The 20,342-nt window shown below is 45.9% G+C and overlaps 1 protein-coding gene across 9 annotated transcripts in view; it reads left to right on the top strand.

Moving 5' to 3' along the window:
- Window positions 1-20,342, top strand: part of TTLL11 (tubulin tyrosine ligase like 11) — a 264,739-nt gene that overhangs the window by 204,613 nt on the left and 39,784 nt on the right. For all 9 annotated transcript variants that reach the window (XR_004350519.1, XM_032636284.1, XM_032636281.1 and 6 more), the window contains one exon: window positions 3,936-4,042. Coding sequence is in view for 8 of the 9 variants with exons in the window: in XM_032636284.1 (XP_032492175.1) it covers window positions 3,936-4,042 (107 nt within the window). In the remaining variant the exon portion in view is untranslated. The remainder of the gene's footprint in view (window positions 1-3,935; window positions 4,043-20,342) is intronic.

The following is a 20,342-nucleotide window of genomic DNA, read 5'->3' on the forward strand; positions in this document are numbered from 1 at the left end:
TTTTTTTTTAATTCATAATAATTGCTGAGGTGTGGAGACATCTCTTTCTCTGAGACACAGAAATTATCTGCTTCTTCAGTGTGGCAGCTTTCTCGAGGGAAATGCATTTGTGTTATTTTCCTTCCATCGGATTCCTAATTTGGGAGGATTTCTATGTAATTCACTAAGAACCCATTTTCTGAACGTATCCTACATCAGAGTTTGACATCAGCTGGCACACGCTGCATTTTCCATTTCCGCAGCCTGAAGATTAAACGGTTTGCCAAAACTGGGGTTTATTTCTAGAAAATGGGAGGCAGCTTCTCCACACCTCGAGTGTTTGCTTCAAGCTGGGCCATTCCGCTTGGAGATCCCCACTCGTGTCCTTTGTGGTTTCTAATCCTGGTCTCCTTCTAAATTAGAGAACGGTTTTCTCTTTTTCCTTTTTTTCCCCCTTCCACTCCCTTTTCTCATAAGGAGATATTAATATGCTTCATAATGGGTAGCTGTGGGGTGTTATTCTCTGAGAGGCAGCATGGAGCATTAGAATGTTCTGGAATGGAAGTGTCGGGGGCCCTGCCTCCTCCTCCGTCATTAACTCCTCAGTGACTTTGAAAATTCCCCTGTTCTGTGATGATCTCTTTCCAGTAATATCACGAGACTTTTATGCCTGGGCTATCAATAGCCTTTAAAAATAGAAACATTATAAACCAAAGTAGTCTTTCCCTCCCCCCAGCAGATGTTTAGAGAGTGGGGGTTTTTTTTTTCTTTTTTAAACAAATATTGATTATTTGTTAGTTTTCACCTTACAGAAACCTCTCCAGGAAAAATAAGCTGCTTTTCTTTCACAGAGAAGGATGAACACGAAAGAAATTCTATAAATAGGATTTTATGGAGTGGAAAAAGTTGGTTTCTAAATTTCCCATGAGATGTCACTAGTTGTTGAGAGAAAATGGGGATGATAATTTCAAATCTCTCTAATCTTAGGCTCCTAGTGAACTTGAATGATTTGTGATTCTCTCCATCCTCTGTGCCCGTATTCTTTTGATTCTGAAAACAAAACAAAACCTTTCTTTAAACTGGTTCTGCATCATGGAGGAAGGCTGGGAGCCGTCATATGTGCCAGGCACCGAGCTAGTCCTTAAGATAGCTTTATATGGCGAGTCGCCTTATCCTCATACAAATAAGGAAATTTAGATTGCAGAGAATGTCAGCGACCTGCTCAAGGTCACATAGCAGAGTCAAGATACAAACTCGTGTGCCTTTGACTCCAAAGCTCATTTTTTCCATGTACGTTTCTAGCCTGTCCTTTCTGCGGAATCTTTCTGGCTTCTCATGTTACCATATTTCTTGGATCTCTCTTCCACTGAAGCATTTATGCTATCACTCGTCAGTCATTTGAAGAACTGCATCCCAGAGCATAAGGGGAAACTGTTCGAACGATTAAGAGCTACCAGGCCTCATGTTTTCACCCCAGATTCTGAGATCATTTCTGCCCTCCGAGAGCCGTATCCAAGACTGATCCAGATCCCGGCGTCACCCACTGGGCCCAGAATACCACTTACACATAGTGCACACAAAACAAATTCTATACTGAGTGGGCGGATGGATGAAAAGTTCATTCCAAAATCTTAACCCTTGGAGACATTCCCTGTTTGAGCGCATTAAGAATGTTTGGTGACCACGGGGATAAACCTAGGAAAACCTGTCTCCAAGTGACCCTGGTTGTCTTACCCCCCAGCCTTATATCCCAAAGCTTCCCAACAGGGCCTCTCTAGAGGCTCCAGACTTTCTGGGTTACCTGAGACTTTACCTCTTGACTCTTGGGCTCTTCCTGAAGCTCTGGGCTGGGCCACCTCCCCATTTCTCCCCAAAGTTCCCAAGTCCACTACTCTGTCCTCCAGGGGAGGCCTGGATGTGAATCCCAGCGTGTGATCTTGGGCAAGCCATGTCCCTTCTCTTGAGTCTCAGCTTACCCGTCATTGAAGTGGGCCTAAGAACACCTCCCTCATAAAGTGGTTATAAAGACCCAGAGAGCTCATGGGCAGGAAGGGGCCTGGCATACAGATGGTGCCCAAGAAGTGCCTACAGGATCAAACTTCTTTTAAAGCGTTTCCTGTCTACGGCAGCCAGCACAGATCCCACCTTCCCCTGCCCCAGCAGCAAATGTTACCATCGACTGTGTCTGCAGGTATCACTAGGGAGGGAAAGTTACTTTTGGAAAAGGGATAAATGGAGAATCCTCTTTGGTAAATTATGACTCCTACTAAAGGTTTGACACTTCTAATTTCTACCTGTCAGGAAAAAAATAACTATATACCAGTGGTCAGTTTGGTTTCCCTTTTTATTCGCCATTAACCCACAGAGCAAGCCAGGCAGAGCTCCTGTCCTGTGGGGAGCAAGTGGTCCAGAGGACATGGATACGATAATTAGAGAAAACCCGTAGCCACTCCTAATGAAGCTTTGGAAATGAACAGTGCAGGCTGTTAGAATATACCTTGGGAGAGACTGGAGCGGGTCCCCAGCAGGACCCAATAGAGATAGCCATCTCAGTGACGGGTGACATGAAAAGCTCTGCATCCACTGACACGTTGTTACTGAGGCTCAGTAACTGTGTGCTGATGTGCTTTGAAGTCTGCCACTGTGACTTGTGATTGAAATACGGAGCCGGAGCCCAGGAGGAAGCAGGATGTGAATTGATGGCCTGAGGAATACAGGCTGGGAAGAAAGGAAGGAAGGGAGGGAGGGAGGGAGGATGCTGTCATATAAGGAGCACCAGCCTCGTCCAGGCACCGTGCTGGGCACACGTGGGCACGTGTCAGGGGTGTGCATGGGTTTGGAGAGGGGCCTCTGGAATGCCCAAATCCTGCTTGCCAATCAACCCCCGACTTCTCGGGTTCCTAAGGGAGCTATTCACGCAAGAGATGATGACAAATGGGAACCCAAAGAACCACTTTATCATAGCTGGGGCGACGGATGTGGACACACTTGGAAAGTTGAAAGCAGCATGCAGTGTAGTTCAGCCAAGCAGACAGCTGGTCCCAAGGTCTAGCTTTCGGGGTTCCCAGGGCAAATCCGGCCTGTCTTGGGACTCGCCTCCCCGGCACGATCTGGTTCAGGAGGAAAGTGCCTCCGGACCAGCTGAGGGCTGCCTACATCCTGAACAGAGAGTGTAAATGCTTTCATCCAGACACTCTGACTAGCAAGCCCCATTCCTCCAGAATGGACAGGGCCTTCACTGAAAGGTCAGCCTCAGGCAGCCTCTGAAGGGGCCTAGATGGTTGCAGCTCTGAGAGCAAGAGGGCAAGTAGAGAGAGATCGGGAAGGGAACCAACAGTTGTCGTGGCCCAACCAGGTGCCAGGGCCTTGGGATGCCCCGCCTCATCTCCTCTTCACGACAGCCGTGTGGGCGGGTGTTATTATCTTCATTTAAGAGACCAGCAAATAGAGGCACCGAAGATTTAAGTAAATGGTCCACAGCCATACTAGCTAGAAAAAGCAGCAGGGCCGGGATTTCAGTCCTGGTCTGTCCGAGGCCCAAATCATGCTCTTTTCAGGGCGCCTGCCCACCTTTCCAGACCACAGTGACTGTAATCAAGACTGCCTGTTTTATAGGTCAGGAAACTGAGGCTCAAGAAGGGGAAATAGTTTAATCAGAGCCATCTGCTTCTAAGTGGTAGAGCCAGGTTCAACTCAAGACTTGCCATCCTAAAGTCCCTCCTCCTCCCAGCCCTTTAGAGCCCTAATGAACCACATTACAGGAACCCACAGGATCTGACCTCAGCTCTTACATTTTCAGCCTCCTCTCCCATGGTTCCCTGCCATTCACCCTTCGCTAGTTCCAGCTGTGGGGAGGGAGGGCCTTCCAGGCGGGGAACACAGCCCGGGCAAAGGCACAGAAGCCGGACAGGACGGGTCGGATCTGGCAGTGACGTGTCCTTTCCTGTCTTCTGCAGGAACTGCAAGCTCAGTAGCGGCAGCTTGTCCATGGCCGCCGTGGACATCCTCTACATTGACATCACGAGGAGATGGAACTCCATGACCGTGGACCAGCGGGATTCAGGTACCTGATGACTGACCTCTGCCGTGTCCTGTGAGAGGACAGAGAGGGATGGGTGGTACATTATCTGTTTCTTCTTGTTAAGGGTCAAGGTGGGGGAAGGAGGAAGGTCATCCTATTGTTACCAAACCAAACCTGGGTCTGTTCGCCTGCGTGCAGTAAAGCCAACCTGCTGACTCGGAGTTGTGGTGAAGGAAAGGGAGCATTTATTGCAGGGCCAAGCAAGGAGTCCAGGCAGCTCAGAAGGCCCGAGCTCCCCAGTGGCTTTCAGGGAAAGGTTTTTAAAAGCAGGGTGAGGGAGAGGTGTCGCGGGGTGTGTGATCAGCTCGTGGACATTCTTCTGATTGGTTGGTGATGAGGTCATTGGGAGTCAACATCATCAACCTTCTGGTTCCAGCCCGTCTGGGGTCTACGTGCCTGTGGGCAGCATGCAGTTAACTTCCTCCACCTGGCTGGCGGGGGCTTCAGTATCTGCAAAACAGCTCAAAGGACGTGGCTCGGAATGTTATCTATAGCCCTTGAGGAGGAATTAAAGGTCCTTGACTTTGTTTAATGGCTAAACTATTATTATTTTGTTTTGCTTGACTGTTTTCCTTTGTTTCTGCATTTTCTCACTTCTTTGATTAAGTGTATTCTTTGGAACTTGGGGAAGGCCTAGGAAGCTAAAGTTTTTCTACAAACAAAAGGCAGGTGGAGGACGGGGTGGAGGGGTGGGGTCTGTCCTGGGAAGGCTTGCTTACACTATCAGCTCTAGACCTCACTGGAGGGATGGAGCTGAGTTTGAATTCACGAGCACCATCCTGACTTCTGCTCTCGAGGCTGTGCCCACCCAAATCCTAATTCCACTGCTGGAATCCTTTGCCTAAAGCTTTGATTCTGTTTATGTTGGAAACAGTCACTTATTCGTTGGTTGGTTCATCCCTCGCCACACATTTCCAGGGCATAAGCGGGGCCAGGCCCCGGATAGACTAGAGTGAACGGCACTTGGTTCAGGCCCAGGAGGAACTGGCTCTAGAGTTGGAAAGCAGATGAGGACATAGCAGTAGCTAGTGTGATGCGTGCTAGGATGGAGGGAAGCACAGAGAGGCTGTCAGGAGGCTCAGCAGAGGCGTTCCTGAGCAAGGAGGGCCTAAGGAAGACTCCCTGCAGAAGCCGAGTGGGATCAGCTGAGGGACAGGGTGGCACACACCCCCTCCTTCAGGGCTGTTTCCCTGGTCTAGGCAGAGACACACGTGAAAGGCTCAGGTCACCCCAGGTAGCCTGGAGGCTCTGCAGCAAGGTGGGAAAGGAGAAGAGGCAGAGACAGGGTTGCAGGAGCTGTCGAGGCCTTGAACGCCACGTGAAAGAGCTTGATCTTGACCCCCTAGAGCATGTGGGGCCGGTGAAGGATTCAGTAAGAAGAATCCGCCTTCGGTGGATGAATTTCTGATCTTTTTCCTCCCAGAGGGGGTTTTTCTAAAAAGCCATAATAATAACCACGCCTGACATTTGTTCAGCTCATCACAAAATTACAGCGGGCTCTCATGCATATTCCCTCATTAAACGTCTCTGCTGTGAACCAGTGCAGTAGGTATTAACGTTCGCATTTCACAGCCGAGTAAACTGCAGCTCAAGGGGGCCACCCTCCACTCGGCTGCCTCCTTGCAAAAAGGACACACAAAGAGGGGGCGCCTCAGGGAGCAGTTTTCTCCTGCGATAGGGTGGCGAGGACCTGAAATCAGGGGGGTTGGGGGACCCAGCTTAGAACTGACAATGCTACTTCCTACGATGTAAGCGCAAGAAGCCGTTTCACCTCGTCCTGTCCATTTCCTCCTCCGTAAAGGGTGCCAGCAACACCAGCTCTCCGGGGTGCCCTGTGTCGGAGGGCCTGAAAGCCTGTGGGGCCCTCGTGGACAGTTCATCTTATCAGTGGGCTCCCCTTGGGGAGAATCCCGAGCAGGGTGCTCCCTGCCAGATCCTGCCCCTCACCTCGGGTCTGCCCTGGGCTAGAGCTCCCTGCCCACAGGGACCAGCAGCCCTTCCTGCAGCTGCCGGGACTTGGGCATCGTTTGCTAAGTGGTTTCACGTTTGGTAATGAGGCTTCCAGCTGCCAGTCTTGGGTGTTTCCTACATGCTGAGCACACTGCCCGGCACTTGACACGTGCAGCACGGGCTAGAATCCTCCCAGAGGTAGACGCGATGATCTCTTTCATACAGAGAAGGAAATTGAGGCTCAGAGGCGTGGCTGGTGGGTAAGACTTTAACACCAAGCTGCCACCCTCCCCTTCCGGTTGCTTCCTCCTGCTATCGGTCCCAGAGTAAGATGACCACCCAGCTCCCTACTGCTCCCCTTTCTTAAATTCAAAAGCAAAACTCAGGGGCTACTAATACTCACTGATTCGACAAGGCGAGAGCTCCTATCACATCTCCACCGTCGGAGCTCCCTTCCATCTTTCCCTGGCAACCAGGAGAGGCTGGAGATGGAACCTCTTAGAAGTAGGTAGATGAATTATCATCTCCAGGACGGAGGGCGCTCATGTGACAGTTGAGCCGCCTGCTTTCTGCTGACGCCTTCAGAAAGTGAAGACGTGTTTGCTCTGTGAGCGAATGCGGGGCGTCGTTGCAGGAGCCTGTGGAGGGGGCAGATGAGGGGGCACGGGTGGCCGTGAGATTATTAAATATTGAAATTGACCAGGAATAGCAGCAGGAAGCTACTTACCATGTTTTATTGCTTCAAACTAGCATTACCATCTGGCCCCATTGTCAATTCTGAGTAGCTTTTTCATGTTTTGTTGCCTCTTAAATTGCTCCCCAGCAGTGGAATTCACAGGGGCTGCCCACAGGACAGGCTCGGGTGAGGTTTTTCTGGGGTCTGCAGCGTCTCTGTCTGCTGAGCAAGTTAAGGAGATGAGAAAAATACTTACTTTTAGAACATACAGATGCGCAAATCTGGGGCTGGGGTCTTCCAGGCCTTTCCGCCCTGCCTCAGCCCTGAATGTGTGGAATAACAATCCTTAGTAGTAACTGCAATTTTGAGATCACCTCCGACATGCAAATATCACTGCTAATTCTCACACCAGACCTTCGAGGGGGGTGATCAGATCCATCTTACAGAGCAGGATTCTGAGGTTTCCAAGAGCAAAAGTGACTTGTCTGAAATCCCATAGCCAGTGAGTAGCAGAAGCTGGATTTGCACTCAAGCCTCCTACCTCCTGGCCCGGACGCTGTCCCCAGGTCCAGGGCCACACCGAGCAGGGCTTGTTCATCTGAGTGATGCGGAGGGGATGGGGGCTCGTGAGGCAGGGAGGTGAAAGGTCAATTCCACAGAGCACAGGGAAGGCAGAACTGGAGTGGGAGTTGGTGCCTCGTCCACGCACCTGTCTCCCTTCCTCCTTGGAGCTTATACTCCTGTTTCTCCTGTTTCCATCACTCCTGAAAGGAAATAATAGCATCCAGGGTGGGGGGGGTCGTACAGGCAGTGAGGGCTGGCTGGGCGTTAAGCCAGGAATGAGAAGGCTGTCTGTGCCCGTGGGCGCAGGGGCCACTGCTGTCTTAGCTGGTGCAGGCCGGAGCCCAGATGCCTCCTGAGAAGCCTGCTCGAGCACCTCTGATTCTCAAGGAGGAGTTTCTGAAGCCAGCCGCGGTACTCAGGACCATTCAGGAAGCTACTGGATGTCAGAAGAAGTAAAGGCCTGGTCGGAGGTGTGGGTCCATGTGAGCTGGGGCAGCTTTACCTGCCCTAGAGCTGCTGTGGGGCTGGCAAGAAAGAAGGTCAGAAGAGGGGCAGAACATGCGCTCTCAGTCTCAAAGGGCACGCACTCACTCGTTCATTCACTCATTCATTCATTCAACAGACGGGTAATGAATGTGTTACCAGGTATTGGGGCCCTACTGGAATAAAAAGAGAAATTATTTTACAGACCCTATTCTCAAGGAAAAGAAAATAATAGAGATTATGTACTGAACATTACCATGTGACAGAAAATCAAAGATGCTTGTTATGAATTGCTTCATTTAAGTCTCATGCAGCCCTGTGAGATAAGGCTGGCTATTCCCATTTGACAGATGAGAAAGCTGAGGCTCAAAGGGGTGAACTTCAGCAAGCGTGTCAAGTCTTACAGTGGGGAGCCTGGGATCTGAACCAAGAACGGCCCTGCCTTCAGAGCTCATCCTTGGCCCTTCCATTACACCCAGCGTCTCCAGCCACACAAATGAAAAGGATGCGCAGTTGAAAGTTGTAACAGGGGGTGGCCAGAGCTACCATGGGGGGAAGCAACAAAGGAGGGAGCCGTGCGGGTGAAGAGAGAACACAAGCAAAGCACTTAGCATGGTGGGCGAGCCAGAAAAGGCGCTCGCTACTCGTTCTGTATCCCTGAGGGCCTGGCACATCGACCAGAGCAAGCAAAAGCATCTCACTTGGTGCCCAGTGAATGTTCGGTGAGCAGACGAATGCCAATATAAAAAATGTCCCCCATCCCCACAGCAGGGCCTTCTGAGTGTGAGAACCATGGCTTATACTAGCGGTGGTCTATAGGGGTCTCCCTCTGCTTTCCTATTGTCCAGTGTAAAATGCCAGCCCATTTGAATAAGACCATCAAGCCGACCCAAACCCCAGTGTGTCCAAGTGCTGATGCACCTTTCCTTTCTGGAAGCCAGCCCAGACCTTCCTTCTGCCCTAATGAGACTTTGGTACCCACCAAGGGGGTTAACCAGATTCCCGATGCTCAAGGCCCTTATGAACCTTCATTTGACCTGCATGAGGAGACCCTGCTATGGAAATGGAGAAGAAAAAGTGGTGTTTAAAAAGACTAGAGAGGAAAAAAAAAAAACCCAGTAAGAAAAAGCATACATTATGAAATCTAAATCTCAGACCATCCTTTTAAATAGGCTCGTTATTGATTGCTTTTTTAAAGTGGACCTCAGGTGCACAGAACTGGGTTAATCATAATCCTTGGTTCGTGAGACACTTCATCCTGGTCCATGCATAGCCTGCTCTATTCACTTAGCTTTTTGAATTTGTTATTTTTAATAATGGAAGAAGCATCCCACACCTCTCGTGACCCAAAGCAAAAGCTGGGACTCGACGATCACACGCGTTTAGCACATGGCTCTCCCCCAGACCCAGCCCATTGGCCACCTCTCTCCACCTGAGGAGCCCTCAGCTGCATCCCATGCCCATCGCTCTCTAAATAGACTGTCTTCCTCTCTTAAAATGCCAGTGACTACTTAGGAGCTTGGTGGAATTTCATAATATGCAGTCTCTCACCCTCTGCAGCAGGCCAGTGTAATTGTCAATTGTCATTAAAAAAAAAAAAAAAAGATTTCAGTTTCCAATTCTAGAATTTCTAGCAGAGCACAGAAATCTAAAAAAAAATCTGAAAAAGAATTTCTAGCACAGCACAGAAATCTGTTTGTGTTATCAGCAAACTTGGGGTGTAGTAGCCCTCTCATTGCCCAGAACCAAATGAAGAAAACACAGTTGTCAGTGAAGAGGCAGTTTATGTTACGTAAATTGCACTCATGGACACCTCCTTATCATTGAGACTTTGCTTTCTACTCTTCCCAGAGTGGAATTCACTCCTCTGTGGCGAGAGACTAGGACAGCATCAAGATTAGGCAATAAAAGGCAGTATCGGGCTTCCCTGGTGGCGCAGTGGTTGAGAGTCCACCTGCCGATGCAGGGGACACGGGTCCGTGCCCCCGGTCCTCCATGGCCGCTGAAGCCTGCGCGTCCGGAGCCTGTGCTCCGCACCGGGAGGGAGAGGCCAAAACAGTGAGAGGCCCGCGTACCGCAAAAAAAAAAAAAAAAAAAAAAAAAAGCAGTATCACTGGCATCATCTGTGAGGAGACAAACGTTTCACTTGAAAAGGGAACACTTGAGCCCAGCATCTAGGTGTCTGGTCCATCTAACCCACAACCGACAGCTAGGGGCTTCAGGACAGCTTTGTTCACTTCGCAGCCAGATTTTTTGCTGTCTTAAAATATAAACTAGAGGTCCTCCCAGTAAGCAATGGAAACACGGTTGCAAAGCAAGAAAGAACACGGACCGGAGCGTCTTTCCCACCCACGTGAGCACACACGCGACACCCACGTATGGGTGTCCCGGCCCACACCTTGCTTGCAGAGGAAAAATCAGAGTGTCATAGTTTAATGGCTCGTACGTGCTGTAGGCTCTGACCAAAACGAGAAACATTTCTTCCACTGCTCGAGGAGCTCCTGAGCTACATGCCCGCCTTCGTGGGGCTGCCTCGGTTTGACTGGCAGTATAACCAAAGCCACGGGCCTCTGGGATCAGACAAACCTGGCTTCAAAGCTGAGACCGGTAAGTTGCAAGCTGTGTCGTCTCCGCAGGTTATGTAACTTCCTCTGAGCCTCACATTCATCTTCTGAAAAAGGGGAGATAATAACGGTGCCCCCACTTCATAAGAACGTTGATACGGCTGAGATGGGACAGAGCAGAAAGTGCTCCGAGCAGGGTCTGAGCAGGAAATGCTCAGTAAGAAGGGGCTGCTTCTATTGATATCACCTGGCTCTGACTGCACCCCTCTCCCGGGACATGCTTCCTGGGCACCTACTCGTGCCAGGTGCTCTGCAGGTGCTGGGAAACAGACAGGAAGAAACGCCTGCCTGGAGACACTCGCAGCCTGTGGGAGGGATGGGATGTGGTGGCAGCGGGCCTTCCCTCGGAGCCGACAGAGTGCCAGGGCCTCCCCTCCTTTCCCTCCAAGACGGCCCTCCCCCACCTTTGGCCTGGCTGCCCCATCCTCACTGCCCTGCCCCTTTGTCCTACACAGCACTGTTGGAGGGTTGGCTGGGAAGCGGAACCCATTGTGTCCAACTCAAGGAAAGTAGGGGTGGGGGTGGATACTGTGAAGCCGGGGACCTTTAGCAAGAAATGCAGCACACTGCCAGCTTCAGGGCTGCCGGGCCTGGAGAGTCAGGGCCAGTTTCTCTCCACGTGTGTCACGGTCTCCAAAGACCAGCTGTTCCCCGCTCCTCTGCACGTCTGCTCTCACACTGTGGGTGCTTCCTGCCTTTGGCTGGCTGCGGCGGCCTCCAGCCCTCCTCCTGCATCACCTCTCAACCCGGAGTCCACCATCAGCCGCCTGCAGTCACTGGTCTCACGACTACAACTCCAGGGGAGCGAGTGAGAACCCTTCCCCCTGTCGCAGCCACCCCTCCGGTCACTAGCCCCACGCTTCACTCGTTCCCAGCCAAGGTGGCCGGCCACTTCGGAGGGACCTCCATCGGGGCCACTTGCCTCTGTCCGAAGCCCTCACCCCTCACACACCACTGCCCAGGCCCTCTTCGCAAGGCGCCGCCCTCAGGCTGGGCCAGCTCTCCCTTCCCACGGGCTCCAGCAGCATCCAGCGCCGCTCCTCGGCAACACCGATCACAGTGCGAAGTGAACACTGTGGAATGAGCTTGTGGCATCTGCCCCTTGAGCTAGACTAACCTCCATGACGCCAAGCTGTTCCTGCCTTTAACGAAGCCTAGCTCTGTGCCTGGCACATAGTAGGTGCTCAGCAAACGTGTGCGGGGTGGACGAGGGACGGGACCCTGACGATCAGCTGTGACATCTGTGGGTGTCTGAGTCTCGTTACTGTCTCTCACCAAATTTCCTCAGTCGACTTATGCAAATCATCTGCCTCCTCTACTTTCCTCAGCTGGAATGAGCCCCAACTGAAATGTATGTGGTTAACAACGTACTGAAATATTTAAAAGTATTTTTACTTGGAAGGTTTAGCGAAGCCTCACTTATACGTATACATGGATGGCCCCCTCCCTCCTCGGTACAGGAGGCGGGTTTCACGCGGTGCCTTGCACTGTGTCTGGCACGAGCGATGTTCTTCAGCCTTGAAATTATCTCAAAGTCAGATGGGCCTCCCTGGATGTGTGCCTACACGCTTACAAAATAGTCAGTGTCAGAATTATTTTTAATAAAAGCAAGCGAGCCAACAGAAATGCCAGCTCGCCCTTCCCGCGCAGACGCTTATCTGGGGCTGCTGCCGTGCAGGCTGCACCTTCTGTAATGAATGTCCCCCTCGGGGAGTGTCGCCTGGAGACGTGTGATCACCGCCACAGCCCCTTCATTGGAGCGCCTGATCGTCACCTTCCTGTCCGTCACATCCAGGGCATGGGAACAGGATCTCCGCCGTTGTCTGGTCCTACGCCCCAAAAAAGAGACAAAAGGAAAAAAGTGAGATGAATTTTTTTATGCAGCTATTTCCTTTTCCTCATCCCAGATCTTGCAGGAACAGCGGCAGCAGGATGGAAGTTGTGGGAAAAGCATGAGCCATGAACCAGCGAGCCAGCCAGGCTGAGTCTGGTTCCTTGCACCTCCCATCCTGGAGCCCAGGGTCGGGGGTGGGGGCGCTTCAGCTCCAAGAGCCACAGTTTCCTTTAAAACGGGCCAGTGCCATCCACCTTGGGTTGTTGTAAGGCTTTAGTTAGTAAGTGTACCCCCGGCTCTCCTTTTACTTTGTTTTAACCACCATTGTCATTCTTGACATGTGTGCGTGCTTTCAGATTACAAAAGTCTTCCAATCCACTTGTGTACTGAAAGCTCACACTCCCCCGATCGTGGTCTTGTTCCCACGACCCCACTCAGGGAGGAGGAAACCGAGGCTCAGAGTGGTAAAGAGGGGTCAGGGACAGAGCAGGAACCGGTCTCTAGCCTCCATCTTGTGCAGCCTCAGGAAGTGACAACACTGATGAGTAAAGATGGAAGGACTACTGCCAATCCCCAAATATCCCCAGGCTGAGGCATCCATAAGGTGGGCGGAGCTGTGTTTGGTAAGACCGTCGGGGAGACGTGACCAATGACAGACGCATCCTCCGCAGCCCCTCCCCCCATCTGCTCCTCTACTACCAAGGAGGCAGGATACAGGGTCACACAGGCTTTACTGCTACAAAGCTCTGCACTTGACACTCCTCACAGCACCGCTATTTAGAGTTGAGGAAATGAGAATTAGACTGGTTGGGGGCACCTCGCTAGTAAAACAGCAGTGCTTGGACAAGGACCCACGTCTCCTAACTAAATCTTCTCCAACATGCTGCCCCTTAATGTGACTGCTGGTGATTGACCCAAATATGAGCTACATTTATGGATTTTTAAAAATTAATAGATAATTTTTTTGGAAAAGTTTTTTTTTTTAATAAATTTATTTATTTTGGGCTGTGTTGGGTCTTCACTGCTGCATGTGGGCTTTCTCTAGTTGTGGTGAGTGGGGCCTTCTCTTGTTGCAGAGCACAGGCTCTAGGTGCGCGGGCTTCAGTAGTTGTGGCACGTGGGCTCAGTAGTTGTGGCTCACGGACTCTAGAGCGCAGGCTCAGTAGTTGTGGCTCACGGGCTTACTTCTTCTGCAGCATGTGGGATCTTCCCGGACCAGGGCTCGAACCCATGTCCCCTGCATTGGCAGGAGGATTCTTAACCACTGAGCCACCAGGGAAACCCCTTTGAAACAGTTTTAGATTTACAGAAAAATTGAGCAGATAGTACAGAGAATTCCCATATACTCCCCAAACACATACTCTTTCCTCTATAGTATGTTGCATTAGTATACATTTGTTAGTTAATAAACAAATATTAATATATTATTATTAATTAAAGTCCATAGTTTAAAGTTCACTCTGTGTTGTACATCCTATGTGTTTTGACAACTGCATAATGTAATGTATCCAGTACAGTGCTATACAGAATGTTTTCACTGCCCTAAAAATCCCCTGTGTCAGGCTTCCCTGGTGGTGCAGTGGTTGAGAGTCTGCCTGCTGATGCAGGGGACACGGGTTCGAGTCCTGGTCTGGGAGGTTCCCACATGCTGCGGAGCACCTGGCCCCGTGAGCCACAATAAAAAAAAAAAAAAATCCCCTGTGTCCCACCTATTCATCCTCTCCCACCCTGAATCCCTGGCATCCACTGATCTTTTTACTCTCTTCATAGTTTTGCCTTTTTCTGAATGTCATATCATTGGAATCGTACAGTATGTAGCCTTTTCAGTACTGGCTTCTTTCACTTAGCAATGTGCATTTAAAGGTCCTCCATGTCTTTTTGTGGCTTGATAGCTCATTTCTTTTTATCTGTGAGTAAAAGTCCATTGAATGGATATGCCATGGTTTGTTAATCCATTCACCTATTTAAGGACATCTTTGTTGCGTACAATTTTTGACAGTTATGAATAAAGCTGCTCTAAACATTTGTGTGCGGTTTTTTTTTTTTGTGGATATACGTTTTCAAAATGGGCAAATACCTAGGGATGTGATTGCTGGATCATATGGTAAGACTACGTTTAGCTTTTTAAGAAACTGCCAAACTGTCTTTCAAAATGGCTGTACCATTTCACATTCCCACCAGCAACGAATGAGAGTTCCTGTTGCTCCACATCCTTGACAACACTTAGTATTGTCAGGTTTTTAAATTTAGCCATTGTAATAGGTGTGTAGTGGTATACCACATTGTTTTAATTTGCAATTTCCTAAAGACATATGATGTCGAGCATCTTTTCATATGCTTATTTGCCATTTGTATATCTTCTTTGATGAGATGTCCAGATCTTTGCCCACTTTTTTTCCTTATTGTTGAGTTTTAAGAGTTCTTTGTATATTTTGGATACAAGTCTTTTTATCAAGTATGTCTTTTGCAAATATTTTCTCACAGTTTATGTGGCTTATCTTTTCATTCTCTTAACAGTGGCTGTACAGAGCAGAAATTTTAATTTTAATAAGGTCTAACATCAATTTTTTCTTTCAGGGATTTTGCTTTTGGTGTTGTGTCTAAAACTTCATAGCCAAATCCAAGGTCCCCTAGATTTTCTCCTGTTATCTTCTAAAACTTGTATAGTTTTGCATTTTACATTTATGTCTATGATCCATTTTGAGTTAATTTTTGTGAAAGGTGCAAGGTCTGTGTCTAGATTCTTTTTTTTTTTTCTTTTAAATATGGATGTCCACTTGTTCCAACACCATTTGTTGAAAAGACTGTCCTTTCTCCATTGAATTTCCTTTGTTCCTTTGTCAAAGATCAGTTGATTATATTTGTGTGAGTCTATTTCTGGGCTCTGTATTCTGTTCCATTGATCTAGTTGTCTGTTCTTTCACTAATACCGTGTTGTTTTGATTACTGTAACTATAGTAAGTTTTGAAGCTGGGTAGTGTCAGTCCTCTATGTTCTTCTTCTTTAGGATTGTGTTGGCTATTCTGGTCTTTTGCCTTTCCCATATAAATTTTGGAATCAGCTGGTCAAATATTCACCAAATAACTTGCTGGGATTTTAATTTGGATTGTGTTGAATCTATAGATTGAGTTGGGAAGAACTACCATCTAAACAATATTGAGTCTTCCTGTCCATGAACATGAAATATCTCTCCATTTATTTAGATCTTTTATTTTTGTCATTCAGGTTTCTTAGTTTTCTTCATATGTATCTTCCATATGTTCCATTAGATTTATACCTAAGTATTTTATTTTATTTTACTTTACTTGGGTGCTAATATAAATGGTGTTGTGTTTTTAATTTAAAATTCCAAGTGTTCATTGCTGGAATATAGGAAAGCAGTTGACTATTATATAATAACGTTGTACCCTACAAGGTCGCTATAATCACTTAGTTCCAGAAGTTTGTCAATTTATTGGGATTTTCTACATTGACAGCCATGTCATTTGAGAATAAAGGCAGTTTTATTTCTACCTTTCCAATCTTTTGGTCTACCTTTTCTTTTCTCTTCTTGTCTTGTTTTGTCTTGTCTTATTGAATTAACTAAGACTTCCAGTGCAATGTTGAACAGGAGTGGTGAGAGGGGACATCCTTGTCCTGTTCCCAATATTAGGTGGAAAGCACCTATTTTCTTAGCATTAAATATGAAGTTAGCTGTAGGGTTTTTGTAGCTATTCTTCATCAAATGGACAAAGTTCCCCTCTGTTCCTAGCTTGCATAGAGTTTTAGGGGGTGTTTTTTTTTCTTTTTTATCATGAATGAGTGTTGGATTTTGTCAAATGCCTTTCCTGCATCTATTGACATGATCATACGATTTTTCTTCTTTAGCCTGTTGATGTGATAGATTACATTAATTGATTTTTGAATGTTGAGGCAGCCTTGCGTATCTGGAAAAAATCTCATTGGTTGTGGTGTATAATTCTTCTTATACATCATTGGATTCCACTTGCTAATATTTTGTTGAGGATTTTTGCATCTATGTTTATGAGAGATATTGGTCCGTAGTTTTACCTTTCTAGTAATGCCGTTATCTAGTATTGGGGTAATGTTGACCTCATAAAATGAGTTAGAACATGTTCCCTCTGCTATATTCTGTAAGAGATTGTAGAGAATTGGTATCATTTCTTTCTTAAATGTTTACTAGAATTTATCAGTGAAACCATCAGGGCCTAGTGATTACTTTTTTAGAAGGTTATTAATTTAATTTCTTTAATAGATATAAGCCTATTCAGATTAACTGTTTCTCTTTGTGTGAGTTTTGTTGAATTGTGTCTTTCAAGAAATTGGTCCAGGACTTCCCTGGTGGCACAGTGGTTAAGAATCCACCTGCCAATGCAGGGGACATGGGTTCGAGCCCTGGTCTGGGAAGATCCCACATGCCGTGGAGCAACCAAGCCCGTGTGCCACAACTACTGAGCCTGTGCTCTAGAGCCCGCGAGCCACAACTACTGAGCCCACATGCCTAGAGCCCATGCTCCCCAATGAGAGAAGCCACCGCAATGAGAAGCCCATGCACCGCAACAAAGAGCAGCCCCCACTTGCCACAACTTAGAGAAAGCCCACGCGCAGCAATGAAGACCCAACACAGCCAAAAGTAAATTAATTAATTAATTTTTAGAAAAGAGAAATTGAAAAAAAAAAATTTAAAAGAAAAGAGAAATTGGTCCATTTCATCTAAGTTATCAAATTTGTGGACACAAAATTATTCATAATATTCCTTTATTATCCTCTATGTCTATGGGATCTATCCTCTATCCTCTGTCTATGGGATCAGTAGTGGTAACCCTCTTTCATTTCTGATATTAGTAATTTTAATTACTAATTAGTAGTGTAGTAGTCTTCTCTCTTTTTTTCTTGCTTAGCCTGGCTAGAGGTTTATCAGTTTCATTGATCTTTTTATAGAACCAGCTTTTGGCTTAATTGATTTTCTTTATTGCTTTCCTGTTTTTAATTTCATTGATTTGTGCTCTAGTTTTTGTTATTTCTTTTCTTCTGCTTACTTTGGATTTAATTTGCTCTTCTTTTTCTAGTTTCCTAAGATGGGAGTTTAGATAGTTGATTTAAGATCTTTCATTTTGTTTATTATATGCATTCAAGGCTCTAAATGTCCCTCTAAGCACTACTTTCACTGCCTCCCACAAAATTCAGTAAGTTCTATTTTCATTTTCACTTAGTTAAAAATATTTTTAAATTTCTCTTGAGACTTATTTTTTGACCCATGTATTGTTTAGACATGTGCTATTTAACCTCCAAATACGTGGAGAATTTTCAGCTGTCTTTCTGTTATTGATCTTTAGTTTAATTTCATTGTGGTATGAGAGCATACTTTGTATGATTTCTATTCTTTTAAATTTGTTAGGTTATGTTTTATGGCTGAGAATATAGTCTACCGTGGTAAGTGTTCTGTGTGACCTGAAAATAATGTGTATTCTGCTCTTGTTGAATAAGGTATTTTATACATGTCAGTTAGATCCAGTTGATTGATGGTGCTGTTCAGTTAAACTATATCCTTACCAATTTTCTGCCTGCTGGATCTGTCAATTACTGATAGAGGGGTGTTGAAATCTCCAACTATAATAGTGGATTTGTCTATTTCCCCTTGCAGTTCTATCTGTTTTACCTCACATATTTTGACACTCTGTTTTTAGCTACATACATGATAAGGATTGTTGTCTTCTTGGAGAATTGACCCCTTTATCATTAAATAATGCCCACCTTTATCCCTGATAGTTTTCTTTGTTCTGCAGTCTGCGTTGTCTGAAATTAATATAGCTACTCCAGCCTTTTTTTTTTAGTTAGTGTTAGCATGATATATCTTTCTCCATCCCTTTACTTTTTATCTTTGTCTTTACGTTTAAAGAGGGTTTCTTGTAAACAATATATAGTTGGATTTTGCTTTTTTAAATCCACTCTAACAATCTCTGTCTTTTAATTAATATATTTAAACCATTCACATTTAAAGTGATTATTGCTATAGCTGGATTACTATTTACCATGTTAGTAACTGCTTTCCATTTATTTCCCTTGTTCTTTGTTTCTTTTTTATCTTCCCCTCTTTTTCTTCCTTCTCTGGTTTTAATTGAGCATTTTATAAGATTTCATTTTCTCTCTTAATATATCAGTTATACTTCTTCTTTAAAAATCAGTGGTTAGGGCTTCCCTGGTGGCACAGTGGTTGAGTCCGCCTGCCGATGCTGGGGACACGGGTTTGTGCCCCGGTCCAGGAAAATCCCACATGCCGCAGAGCGGCTAGGCCTGTGAGCCATGGCCGCTGAGCCTGCGCGTCCGGAGCCTGTGCTCCGCAACGGGAGAGGCCACAACGGTGGGAGGCCCGCGTACCGCAAAAAAAAAAAAAAAAAAAATCAGTGGTTGTCCTAGAGTTTGCAGTGTACTTTTTCTGCTAATAAACCCATTTTCAAATAGTGTTATACAACTTCCCAGAGAGTGCAAGTTCCCTGTAAAAGAGTACTCCCAATTCCTCCCCCCTTTCCTAATAACTGTGCTGTTACTCATTTTACTTATTCCTAAGCTATAATCACCCAACACATTGTTGCTACTATTACTTTGAACAAACAGTTATCTGTTAGATCAGTTAAGAATAAGAAAAATAAAAAAGATTTATTTTACCTTCATTTATTCCTTTTCTGATGCTCTTCTTTTCTTTATGTAGATCTGAGTTTCTGACCTAGATCATTTTCTTTCTCTCTGAAGAGCTTCTTTGAACATTGCTTGCAAGGCAAGTCTATGGACAAGAAATTCCTTCAGTTTTTGTTTGAGAAAGTATTTCTCCTTCCCCTTTGAAGGATAATTTCTCTGGATACAGAATTCTAGGTTTACGGGATTTTTCTTTCAACGTTTAAGATATTTCACTCCTCTCTCTTCTTGCATGGTTTCTGATGAGATGCTGATGTAATTTTTTTCTTATTCCGCTATAGGTAAGGTGTTTTTCCCCTCTGGCATCTGTCAAGGTTTTCTCTGTCTCTGGTTTTCTACAGTTTGAATATTATATGTATAGGTGTTAATTTTTTGGTATTTCTCCTGCTTGTCATTCTCTGAGCTTCTTGGATCTGTGGTTTGGATGTCTCATTAATTTTGGAAAATTCTCAGCCATTATTACTTCAAGTATCTCTTCTCTTCCTTTCTTTTTTATCCTTCTGGTATTCCCATTGTATTTCAAGCCTTTTGTATTGTCCCACTGTTCCAAGACATTCTCCTTTACTTTATTCTTTTTTAAAAAATTCAATTTATTTATACTAAAAAACAGAAACAGTTCACCCATTTCTCCCCCACCAACCCCCCAACCTTTGGCAACCACCAATTTGTTCTCTGTTATCTATGAACTTGTGTTGGTTTTTTTAATTTGTTTTTTGTTTTAGATTCCATCTATAAGAGAGATGCACAGTATCTGTCTTTCTCTGTTCTGTCTTATTTCACTTAGCATAATGCCCTTGAGCTCCATCCATGTTGTTGCAAATGGTACAATTTCATTCTCTTTTATTGCTGAATAACAGTCATGTTATAATGTCTTTATCCAGTCATCCATCAGAGGACACTTAGGTTGTGTCCATATCTCGGCTATTGTAAATAATGCTGTAATGAACATGGGAGTGCATATATCTTTTCAAGTTAATGTTTTCATTTTCTTCAGGTAAATACCCAGAAGTGGAATTGCTGGATCATATTATAGTTCTATTTTTAATCTTTTATGGAGCCTCCATACTGTTTTCCACAATAGCTGCACCATTTTACATTCCCACCAACAGGGCACAAGGATTCCCTTTTCTCCATATTCTTGCCAACACTCATTATTTCTTATCTATTTGACAATAGCCATTCTAATAGGCATGAGGTGCTGTCTCATTGTGGTTTTGATTTGCATTTCCCTGATGATTAACGATGTTGCACATCTTTTTGGATACCTGTTGGCTTCTTCGGACAAATGTCTATTCAGATCTTCTGCCCATTTTTAAATCAGATTGTTTGGAATTTTTTGCCATTGAATTGTATGAGTTCTTTATATGTTTTGAATATTAGCCCCTTACCAGATATATAATTTGAAGTTATCTTCTCCCATTCAGTAGGTTGCCTTTTCATTTTGTTGGTGGTTCCCTT

This window comes from Phocoena sinus, chromosome 6 (genome assembly GCF_008692025.1).
Source record: "Phocoena sinus isolate mPhoSin1 chromosome 6, mPhoSin1.pri, whole genome shotgun sequence".
Classification (NCBI taxonomy): domain Eukaryota; kingdom Metazoa; phylum Chordata; class Mammalia; order Artiodactyla; family Phocoenidae; genus Phocoena; species Phocoena sinus.